General features: G+C 38.0%; 1 protein-coding gene across 1 annotated transcript; it reads left to right on the forward strand.

Annotated features, from left to right (window-relative positions):
• The first annotated feature begins 5,990 nt into the window (after positions 1-5,990).
• LOC126495800 (olfactory receptor 4X2-like) lies at positions 5,991-6,920 on the forward strand. The gene has a single exon (XM_050133390.1). The coding sequence runs from the start codon at positions 5,991-5,993 to the stop codon at positions 6,918-6,920; it is 930 nt and encodes a 309-aa protein (XP_049989347.1).
• The last annotated feature ends 5,032 nt before the right edge of the window (positions 6,921-11,952 follow it).

Consider the following 11,952-nt stretch of genomic DNA (forward strand, 5'->3'; position numbering starts at 1 on the left):
ATGTGAAGTGGATTTAAAGGGATATCTCCTAAATTTTTCTGCTCATAGATGAAATGACAATGGCTGGGAGAGGAGACCTGGCTTCCCAAAATCACCTTCAAATAATTTTTCCATGTACTAAATCAGGAATAGTAGTCTCAATAGCATTGAATTTTCTGACTTTACTGGGTGGTGGTTGTCATTGCAATTCAAGGACTTCACTTTCTCTCCAAGAAAAAAAAATCATCACTAGTCTTAGTACCTATTAGAAAGAAATGTAACTGATACCTAAAGCTAATTACAAAATAAAGAGGAAACTCAGAAAGCTACATGAAGTTGAACATTTGAATGTAAAAATTAATTGCAGGCATAAGAAGCAGCAAAGAGAAATCTTACAATTTTTCTTTTGACAAGAAAATCTACCCACTCATTCTTTATCCAAAGGTGTGACTACACACCGAGGTCCTTGAATTCTTTATAATAAACTAACTCACAGGCTATAATCATGGAACAAATGTCCCCCATGGATTTTCTTTTCTCCAGAGGGAAACTTTGTGATTAAACTGGAACAAAAAGAAAAGGTTTAAAATTAATCTCAAGTACTTCAGTGACTTTTACATGAAGCTCTTTAAAATTAGGAAGGCAAAGACAAAAGATGAGAATCAGGCACGTAGGACTCATTTTACCCAGGTTTGTCTACTGAAAATAAATTTACGAGATAGTAGAGAAGAGAGACAGGACAGGAAGCCAGGACCTGAACACTAACACGTGTTTAGCAGAAAATTAACTATTTGCTTATAACCACCCCATTTACCTCCCACTTCTCACTGCTCCCTTTCTACTCCTATATAAAATAACAGCTAGGCTATATGGGCTACACTGAATTTCTAATTCTCATATTTATGTGCCATGTTTATATTTGAAAAATCACTTCAAAAAATCACCTCAGTTGCCATAAATCTCATTGCTCCCTCGATGATGATAGTGGTCGTGATCATGAAAGATGGGGACAACTTCCTCTGGAGAAATTACCAGTCACCCTTTCACTCTTTCATTCACTTACTCAACAAATACTAGTGAATACTACAAAGCACCAAGAACTAATTTAAGGCTAGGTTTAAGAGGCACAAAATGAAACTCTCTGGACATGTGAGACTTAAATTTTCTCTATTTCTCTATTCTAAAATGAAGGTTATACCTTCATTTTATAGAGTGGGAGGGTGATCAAAAAAGAGCAATAAAAGCAAATATAAGTAATGATTTTTGTAACATGTAAGTCAAGGATTTACGAGAACCATAAAATTTTTATACCTTTGTCATGCTCTTCTGTCTTTTATTATTGTGTTCTTATATTTACATATATATAATATATGTGTACTGTTATATATAAGACAGTGTGTAATAAGTCTGAAGCTATAACATATTTAAGATTTTCCCCCAATATAGCAGTCATGAGGTTGTGTTCAGAGTACCCACTGATCTAATTTTAAGTTTTGTTTTGTGTTGTTTGGTTTTTGTTTCTGTTTCTATTTTTAGTTTTGGTTTTCAAGACATGGTTTCTCTGTGTGGCTCTGGCTGGCCTGTAATTTGCTCTGTAGACTACGCTGGTCTTGAACTCAAAGATTCACCGGCTTCTGCCTCCCAGTACTGGGATGAAAGGTGTGTGGCACCATGCCCAACTTCACTGTTCTAATTTCTATCATCTGGAGTTCCGATAAATGGAAGCTTGAACATGCACTCTTCTGTATTAGTCATTCTGCTATGAATTACAATAATTAGAGGTCACATATACAATGTATAGGTATGTAGTGTGTGTGTGTGTGTGTGTGTATGATTGTGTATACCCATGTGTGAGGATGGCTGCACATGCATGTATATGTACATGTGGAGAAGCCTGAAATCAAATTCAGGTATTTCTAAATCACTTATCCACTTGATCTTTTTATTTCAACAAAGCCTCTCACTGAACCCAGAGCTCATCAGTTCAGCTAGGCTTTCTTGCTAGCAAGGCCCAAGGATTCTCTTATCTCGGCCTTGCGCCCTACCTCCAAGTACTGTGCTGGGATTCAGACATGCATATAACCAAATGAGCCATCTCTCCAGCCCAATACTTCATTTTTTATATGGTGAGGGATATCCTATTGCATGAATTCATCATAATTATATACTTTTGTCACTAGGTGTTGAATTGGCTTCATTTTGGCTATTATAAGAAAAATCTTCAAGAAACATTTTAAAATATAGGCATAAACAGATAAAACCACTTACTCATTTCACATGAAAATATAAAGTCATGTTTCTAATTCTAAATGAGAAAGCACTAGTATCACTGAATTTCAATTTTTTACTGTAAATATTCAACAAAGACAGATTCCTACAACAAGCACTCCTGGACACACATGTGTTTTAAAACCACCTTCCTGGTGCTAGGAAGATGGGTCAGCAGTTAGAGGTACTTGTAGCTGTTGCAGAGGACCTGGGTTTGATTCTTAGCACCCACATTGTGGTTCACAAACAACTGTAACTCCAGTTATGGGGATCTGATGTCCTCTTCTGGCCTCCACGGGCACAGACATACATGCAGACAAACACCCACACATATACATTTTAAAAATCAAAATTAAAAGAATTCTACCTTCCTTAGACTTATTAAACAGAAACTTATAATATAGAAAATATTGAGTCTGACAGACCTTCACAGAAACTCAAATCCGTAGAAACACATTAGATGATATGTACAGGTTTTCCTTAACTATTGAATGTTTTGATGCAATTATTCACTAATCTTTCCTGCATTCCTCTCTATATACAGTGCAATATTTGATTTTGTGTTTGCATATGTAAAAGTAATTATTTCAAAACATTTCTTCAATCTTGATATCTCATAGTCTTCTTATCAATTATTTATAAAACTTAAAATACTTCGTTTATTCTCACTTGATATTTTTACCCTTTCAGAGATTTTATTAGCTCAGTTTTGGACTCAGAAAACTTAGGAAAATAAAGCCTTTTTCTATATGTTACCTATCCCAGTACCTGTGTGTTCACATCCCCCACTAGTAAAATCTCTCACCAGACACATCATTGTCACCCAAAGTCTATAATGTATGTTAGTCTAGTCTAGCTGGTGCACAGTCTGTAGGCTTGTACATACATAAATGTATGATGACATACAACCATCATAATAGCATATTTTCACTACCCTAAAAATCTTCTGTGTTCACCAAACATGGTGGCATTCACCCTTAATCCCAGTACTCAGGAGATAGAGGCAGGTGGATCTCTGAGTTCAAGACCAGCCTTATCTACATAGATTTCTAGGCTTGGCAGGGTTACATAGTGAGACAGTTTTTGGGTTTTTTAAATCTTGTTACAGGAACCTTAAAACACAAGCAGGTATGGTCAAAAAGCTGTGTAATGAAATGTCATGCATTCATCACCCAACTTAAATGATTGTCCATTCAGGGATTTTTTTAAAAAATAAATAGTAGGGCATTACAACAAGTCTGTGGAGCCCTTTAGTTATAATATACAGGAGCATCCTATACACTGTAGGATACTTAATGAATCTCTGACCTTGTGTCTTCTTAATGTCAGTGGCACTCTCTTCCCTGGCCAGACTGGTCAAAAATCTTTAAACATTATCAAATGCCTTGTACAGGCATAATCACCCCTCAGTTGAAAGCTACTGATGTATACATCTAATTCAGCACAAGTAGTATCATCCCTTCTGTGATTCCGAAATCCCTGAACCACCTTTAATCATCTCTGATCAGTGGGTGAGTTTCATTGTTTCACATTTCTCACTGGTTTCTAAAGTTTTTTTTCCCCACGGAGACTTTAGGGTCCTACTTCCAGTAAGACATTTTTTTCCTAATTAGGAAGGGGTGAGTATGAAGATCTCCAAGGACTCCCCATTTCTCACTTAATCATGACTTCTCCCCTGGCTTTTCTTGGAGTGACTTAAAGCTGAGCTTCCTGAGTTCTTAGTTTTCTGAGGAACATCTGAGAGGCAAATTTGTTTTGCTTTTATTTTAAATTCATGAGAAGTTGAGGCTGAGGATCTCCACATTTCCAAGACTAAGGCTGCATGGGGACATATCCTCATCTTGTTACTCCACTGAGGCAGGAGACTGGGCCACACCTGGCCCATGCATCTCCATCAGGTAACTGGGAAGTTATCATGAGCCAGCAATGTTGTCACAATTATTTGTGCTTATGTGTTAGAACATAAAATATCACTGTGCTCACAAGAGCAAAGTAACTGAAACATTGGTGTGAGCTTTGGGGCCATAGGTTTCATTTAGCTGTGATAGTTCATTTGAAAGCAAAGGGAATGGTGCCATGAGACACATGGCATTTCTGAGAGTATGCCTGCATGAATATTTGTGAAAAGCACTGTCTGGACCCTGGGTCGGACTCCAGAATTAATAAGGTATGATATCATACCATAGAGGCTTTTCCTCTTTTGGCAGTTACTGAACATCTACAATGTGTGGAACACTAGACTAAGGAGACCAAGTTTAGACGTCAAATATTCATTTATTCTCCCCATGTTCACTGAATGGTATCTCTTGACATCAACTTCAGTGAGCGTTGAAGGTGAAATGAGGAGCAGGGCATCTTCTGCCCTTTGGGAACTTATACTGTAGTAGGCAATAGAATTCACTGTGATACGTGCTGTGGTCACAGAATGTCCTGAGAGAAGGCACAGTGGCGACAAGGACCTAGCAATGGGAGTGGAGATATCTCATCCCTGAGAGATGCCCAAAAATCAAGGGCTGGAACTTAGCTTATGGGAGATTTGGGCAGGACCTAAGATTTGTGGTTTCTTCCTCTGAGGTATGTGCCATCTGCAGGTTATAATTTGAATCTTGAGTAGCTGAAAACTTAAAGAACTCTGTAAATGATACAGAAATTACTTCCTGAGAACAGCTGAATAGAAACCCAGCTCTTTTCTCCACAAGTAGCTTCCTGAGAGGATTGCCTGATGACCTGGGAATTTATGACTGCTCTCCACCCTTTGTGTCTATAATTGTAAGGTGTATTTCCTGAGTTCCCTCTGGTCTGCAGAGGTCTTCCTCACAGGTCTGGATCAGCAAGGGGAGAGCTTTTGTGAGATGGGCAGAACCATCTAGCTCTAACCTCAGAAGCCCTGGAGTCTTGCTGGAGTTAATACACACAGTCTCAGCTACGTTGGAAAAAGCATAGTTTTCAAGTCTGACACTATGCAGTCTAAATAATGCTCGGACGTGTTACATAGCTGGGCCCTGAGCAAGGCTGTTGGATCATTGCTGCCGTTAAGAGAAACAGAGGAAATCAAAATGCCAGGAGAGAGAAGAAAAGTATATGGATTGAAGTGAAGGAAAAAGAAAAGATCAATAAGTAATCAAACAGATAATAAGGACAAGAATTAGAAGAAATACAGGCACAGCCATGTCTGTGGTGAGTTCTGATCCCCTTGAGGTATACTGAACATCAAGGGAGCTACAGCAGGGTTATCTATTCTGAAAACACTGGTACCATGTATTAAATCGTTGAGAACTTGGTTCTGACAACCAAAGAAAGAAGTAACAAGTTAAGTCTTCAGGAGAAAAAAATACTAAAAACCATTCAAAGGCAATAGAAAGACATGCAGCACAGAGGGAAACAGTGTCCTGGCAGCCTCTTCTTGATGAGGAAATACAACTTTTTAATGCCTTTCCTTTTTGGTGTTTCCACAACTCTACATTCTGCATACAAAATGACTTACTATTCATTGGATAATAGACAGTCTTGCTGATGGACCTTGGCTTCAGGGTAAAGTCCGAAGCCCTAGCAAGCCCCTAGCAAGCCCCTAGCCACAGACTGATGGCATCTTTCCTATAGCATCATACTTTGCTATTTTCCTCACTATTCCTGACATAACAACACATTTGCATTTCTCTCAGTCCTCATGGTATGTTCTTCCTTCCCCACATTACTAACTCCCCATTTTTCATTTCAGATCATACCACACAACTTGCTCCCTCATGGCTAACATACACAATGTAACTGAGTTCATTTTTCTGGGACTCTCTCCCAATCAAAAGGTGCAGAGAGTTTGCTTTGTGATATTTCTGCTCTTGTACACAGCCATTGTTCTTGGGAACCTCCTCATGGTGGTCACTGTCGCAGCCAGCAGAAGTCTTGGATCCCCCATGTACTTCTTCCTTAGCTCTCTCTCCTTAGTGGAGATCTGCTACTCCTCTACAACAGTGCCCAAACTCATCTTTGATCTCCTAGCTCAGAAGAAATCCATATCTGTATGGGGCTGCATGACACAGCTTTTCTTCATCCACTTCTTTGGTGGTATTGAGATGTTCCTGCTCACGGTGATGGCCTATGACCGCTATGTGGCCATCTGCAAGCCCCTGCAATACACCAGTATCATGAACAGACAGGTGTGTGCTGTCCTTGTGGGAACAGCATGGATGGGAGGCTTTGTGCATTCTATTGCCCAGATTCTTCTCATCTTTCACTTACCTTTCTGTGGTCCCAATATCATTGACCATTATTTCTGTGACTTGCTTCCTGTGCTTAAACTTGCCTGCTCAGACACTTTCCTCATTGGTCTGCTAATTGTTGCCAATGGGGGAACACTGTCTGTGATCAGTTTTGTGATCCTCTTAGCATCCTACGTGATTATCTTGTTTCATCTGAGAACTCAGAGTTCCGAGGGACGACGCAAAGCCCTTTCCACCTGTGGGTCCCATGTCACTGTAGTTATATTGTTCTTTGGTCCCTGTGTTTTCATCTACATGAGACCTTCTGCTACACTGCCTATAGACAAGATGGTAGCTGTGTTCTACACAGTGATAACTCCCCTCCTCAACCCTATCATCTATTCCCTAAGAAATGCAGAAGTGAAGAAAGCCATGAAGATTCTATGGATCAGGACAGTGAAAGTAGATAAAAAATAGAGGCTGAGTCTTTGTATGGTCATGAGTTTGGAATAATGTTGAATTCCTAATTTGCAAAATGAGTAGAAAAAATTCATAGGGCTTGATAATTCTAGAGTTATTCTTTATGGTCCATCCTAAATTTTTCATTTTAAGCATTTGTAAAATATAACCTGCTAGGGCTATACTATAATACATATAGCCATTTTGGAATGTTTCAAATTTTTATCCCTATAAATAAACAGTGAACTTACTTTATTGAAGAATATGAAGCCCTTTGTTTCTCTGTGAAATTGAACTGCATGCTGTGTGAAAGTGCACCTCACAGAATCAAGATTTTGTAATTTGGTACAGTGGATGACTGAGAAAATGCCTCCACAAGATCCAGCTGTAGGCAAGCCTGAAGGGCATTTTCTTAATTATTGATTGGTGTGGGAGGGCAGAGTACACTGTGGGTGGTACCATCCTTGAAATTGTGGTACATGGTTTTCTAGGAAAGGAGGATGAGCAAGACATGAGGAACAAGCCAGTAAGCAGCCCTCCTCCATGGCCTCTGAATTAGTTCCTGCCTCCAGATTCCTGTTCTGTTTGAGTTCTTAACCCTATTTCCTTCAATGATGAATAATGATATGGAAGTATAAATCAAATAAACCTTTTTGTTCCCAAAATGCTCTGGTCATGGTGTTTTATCATAGCAATAGAAACCCTAACTAGGACACTAATTTAATGTAATTAAGTGTGCAAGTGTGTATTTATTTGCTTGCACAAAGCACAGCACGATAGGAGGTCAGAGCACAAGTTGTCAAAGTAAGGTCTTTCCTTCAATCAGGTGGGTCCTGAAGATCAAACTCAAGTGATCCTCCTTTAAAGCAAGCACTTTTACTTACCAAATCATTTTCATGGCCCTCATTTAACTTTATTAAGCAACAACAAATTAAACAAAATAAAAGGCAAAGCCACAGGATAAGCAATCAAGCTTTGATTAATCTTACCTGCTTCCTTGATTTATTTTCTTCCTCTCAATCAAAACTTTTGTAAATCTTGTGAACTCTACCTTCAGAATATATCTAGAGTCTTAACCTTTCCTAAATTCTTAATTGCTAATATTTTTATTCTAGTCATTACAACGTCTCAACTGGAGTTTTGTGATGGCCACTTACTTTTGTTGTTGTTTTTTTTGTTTCGTTTTTCTTTCAATTTTCAGTTTCCCTTCGTTCTTGTAATGGCATCAGCCAAAGTTCCTGGCACAGGATTCTCTTTTCTAGTACCTTTATAGTAGATAATATTTACCAATGTTTTATTAAAAATTAAAATGTGTATGTAGAATTATGTCAGGGTTTTCAATTCCAATCAATCAATCATCAATGTGCCTTTCTTTGCCAATACCATGCTGTTTTCATTACTATAGCTTTGTAGTGTAACTTGAAATTGGGGATAGTAACAACTCCAGCAGTTCTTCTTTGTTCAGGATTGTTTTTAGCTATTCTTGATTTTTTTTTGTTTCTGTTTCCAAATGAAGCTGAAAAATTTCCTTTTTAAGATATGTGAGGAATTGTATTGAGTTTTTCATGGGGAATGCAATGATCTATAGCTTGATTTTGGTTAAGATGATCATTTTTACTATATTAATTCTACGATCCATGAGTATGAAAGATCTTTCTATCTTCTGATATCGTCTTCAGTTTTATTATTCACTGCCAGCTTATGCTGGCAAGGATGTGTTGTAAGGGGAACACTCATCCATTGCTGCTAGGAGTGCAAACTCATGTAACTACTATGCAAATCATTGTGGTAGTTCCTCAGGAATATGGGATTCAATCTATCACATGGTTTACTCTTGGGCATTTACCTGAAAGATGCTTCATTCTACCAGAAAGACACTTGCTCACTGATGTTCAGTGGTATTTTCTCATATTTTAGGAATCCAGCTTTGCCTGTTTTATTTGTGATGTAACTCAAAAAATTTAATTGAACCTAATTTGAATGTACTGAAGTATAAAAATTTTATTCTTGATGGTAAAGATATTATGGAACTCAGAATGTGAAATACATAATAATGTATAAAGAATTACAGGCTTAGATGATTAAATTTTTGATGTGCTAGCCTAAATAAATCATTTATGTTTTCTTAAAACTTAAAAACATTATTATTTGAGAGTGTCACATATAAATACAAAATGTATTTTGGCCATACCTAATTTCCATCTCCCCATCTCCTCCTAGACTCATTCATAACATATCCTTTTTGTATCTTTATGTTCTCATCTTTCTGGTTTTTGTTGTTGTTGTTGTTTTAAATTTAAAGACAGGGTTTCTCTATGTAGTCCTAGAACTAACTTAGTAGTTAGTTCTACAAAGACTAAGCAGACCTTGAATTCAGATGGATTTGCTTACCTCTGCCTCTCAAATACTGGGATTCAAGGTGTGTACCTCTGACACTTCTCTATTAAAGAAATATTCTACAAAATCGAATTAATTTGTGTCATATGTACTTGAGAGTGGAGACATCTGCTGGACATGGTCTACCTATCAACTGCAACATCCCCAAAGAAGGATTCACCCTCTCCTAGTAGTTATTAAGTGCCAATAGCTCCTAAATTAGGAGGACCTCATTAGCTCCTCCTCCATTCATACTGGACCATTGACTGGCTTGATTTTTCGGAGATCTTGTGCTTGAAACCACAACTTCTGTGAGTTAAAGAGTGCAATATCCATGCCATAGCTAGATGGCAGAATTTCACAGGACTCCTCCCCATCTTCTACTTCTTATCTTTCTGCCTCCTCCTCTGTGATGTTCCCTGAATTTCAGGATGGGGGTTAAAAAGATCCCTTTAAAGGTTTAATAGTCACAGTTCTCTATTCTCAGCAGTTTGACTTGTTATGAATCTCTTCACTGTATGTTACACACTGCAAAAAGATTTTTATGACCATGGTTGAGAGTAGCCCAGGTCTGTGGGTGTATTAGTCAGGGTTCTCTAGAGTCACAGAACTTATGGAATGAATCTCTTTCTTCTCTCTCTCTTTCTTTACATACATACGCACATACATACAGACATACGTACACAAACACACACACACACACGGGAATTTATTGGAAATGACTTACGAGCTCCAGTCCAACATGGCTAAGTTGTTAGTAAAGGAAAGTTTACAAATCCAGTAGTTTCATCAGTCCCATGAGGCTGGATGTCTCAGCTGGTCTGTGTATGCTAGAACCCCGAAGAAGTAGGCTCCAGTGCCAGGGAAGTAATGGATGTGCTGACAAGGTGAGGACAAGCAGGCCAAGAATGAATGAACCCTTTCTTTTTACATTGTTCTTATATAAGTTTCCTTATGTATAGGTTTCCTCATATATAACAGAAGGTGTAGCCCAAATTAAAGGTGTGCCTTCCTGCTTCAAGATTCTGATCAAAGGCATATTTTCTTCCTGCCTCAAGATTTGGATCACAAGTGTGCTGTCCACTTCTGGATTTTAGTTCAATCCTGATATAGTCAAGTTGACGACCAAGAATAGCCATCACAGTGGGTATAAACACAAATAAAATATTTAGAAGGTAGTTTGACTACATGACCATTTAGCAACAATAACAACAATGACCACAATAAGTTTTACCTTAGGGTTTATGACCCTCCTAGCTATGGGCTATTGATCAGGTGTGAATTCCCTGCAGTGGAACAGGTCTCAAATCTATTCAGAGACCAGTTGGTTACTTCATAACCATCACGTCACTATTGCACAAGCAGGCATATTGTTCCCGGTATGCCAGTATTGTAGCATGTATAGCCCAGCACTGGGTAAGATAACTGACCCTGCATAGCACCTTCTGGAACCAGGAAAGCTATGCTGTAGGGAGGGCCTGAGATTCATTTATCTATGTTGTTGAACAAAACTGTGTGATATCTTCCACGATAAGGTCTTACCATGCGCTTTTCTCCACTACTATTTTTGACATATTTATTTTTTTTTCTGTCCTTGAAAGGATTGAGTTGACTGTCTGGAGCCATTTTTTTTTCATTTCCTCTCTAACTCAGTTATATCCTAAAAGGAAAATTAAGGATGCTGCATTCATGAGGTTTAGTGACTTTATTTTTATACAGTGTATTGTTTAGTACCTATAGCAGAATTTAGAACATTATAGAATTCAGTATTGTATTAATTAATGGATGAGTGGACAGATCAACAAACCACCTCTGTTTCAGAAGAAGTTTGTTCTATATTTCATGACTAGACAACTGTTGTTGACAGACGGAAAGAGCTACAAAGAGGCTAAATGCTTTTATATACAGAATACACACAAAGGCATGGAGGTGTAGTTTGAGGGAAGGATTTAGCAATGATAGGCTTGGTAGACTCTTATGATGATGAGAAATTTAAATAAAAGAAAGTGAGAAGCAGAAGTGAGTGGCATAGCTATAGGTGGATAGTGAGTCCAGTACTGATCACACCAGTGTCCAGTAGGCTTCTTTTCTTTCCTTACTCATCTGGAATTAATTTTCAGTTGGTAAGTTTAGTCAAATGGCCCCTGCATGCCTGGCTTTCAACACTTTCTCTCTAGTGTGTTCTTTCTCTCTAGTGTGTGCAAAACAACATGGAAGAGACGGAAAAAATAATTGGAATAGATTTTGAAACTTTTTTCAAGTTTATTTGGCAAGTTTTACTCCAGGGAAAAGAAATTCCATGGAGAATTTGGTCTCTTGATTATAACATGAGGGTTGATTTACTAAAAACAGTTCTAGTATGTGGGAATTCAATTGTAATGCTTGTACTTGGTGTGGATTGGGTACTTATTTATTAAAACAGGATCCAGAGACTCTGAGTTTACTATTCTTAAGGATTTTGTTTCTTCAAAATTACAAATCTAAATGCAGATGCTGTGAATTTCCCCCTTTTGTGATTTAAATTAGACTCTGCCTACTATGTTTTCTTTTGAAAAGCTTCCAGGATCCTTTTGATGATATGTTATAGGAGACAAAGCCGACTCCTTAACTACGGTAACAATAATCACCACATATCACCAATGATAGCCTAGTACTTTTTGACAGAATGATGATT

Source organism: Alexandromys fortis, unplaced genomic scaffold (assembly GCF_014885135.2).
Source record: "Alexandromys fortis isolate MF-2015 unplaced genomic scaffold, M_Fortis_MF-2015_v1.1 scaffold_633, whole genome shotgun sequence".
Classification (NCBI taxonomy): Eukaryota; Metazoa; Chordata; class Mammalia; order Rodentia; family Cricetidae; genus Alexandromys; species Alexandromys fortis.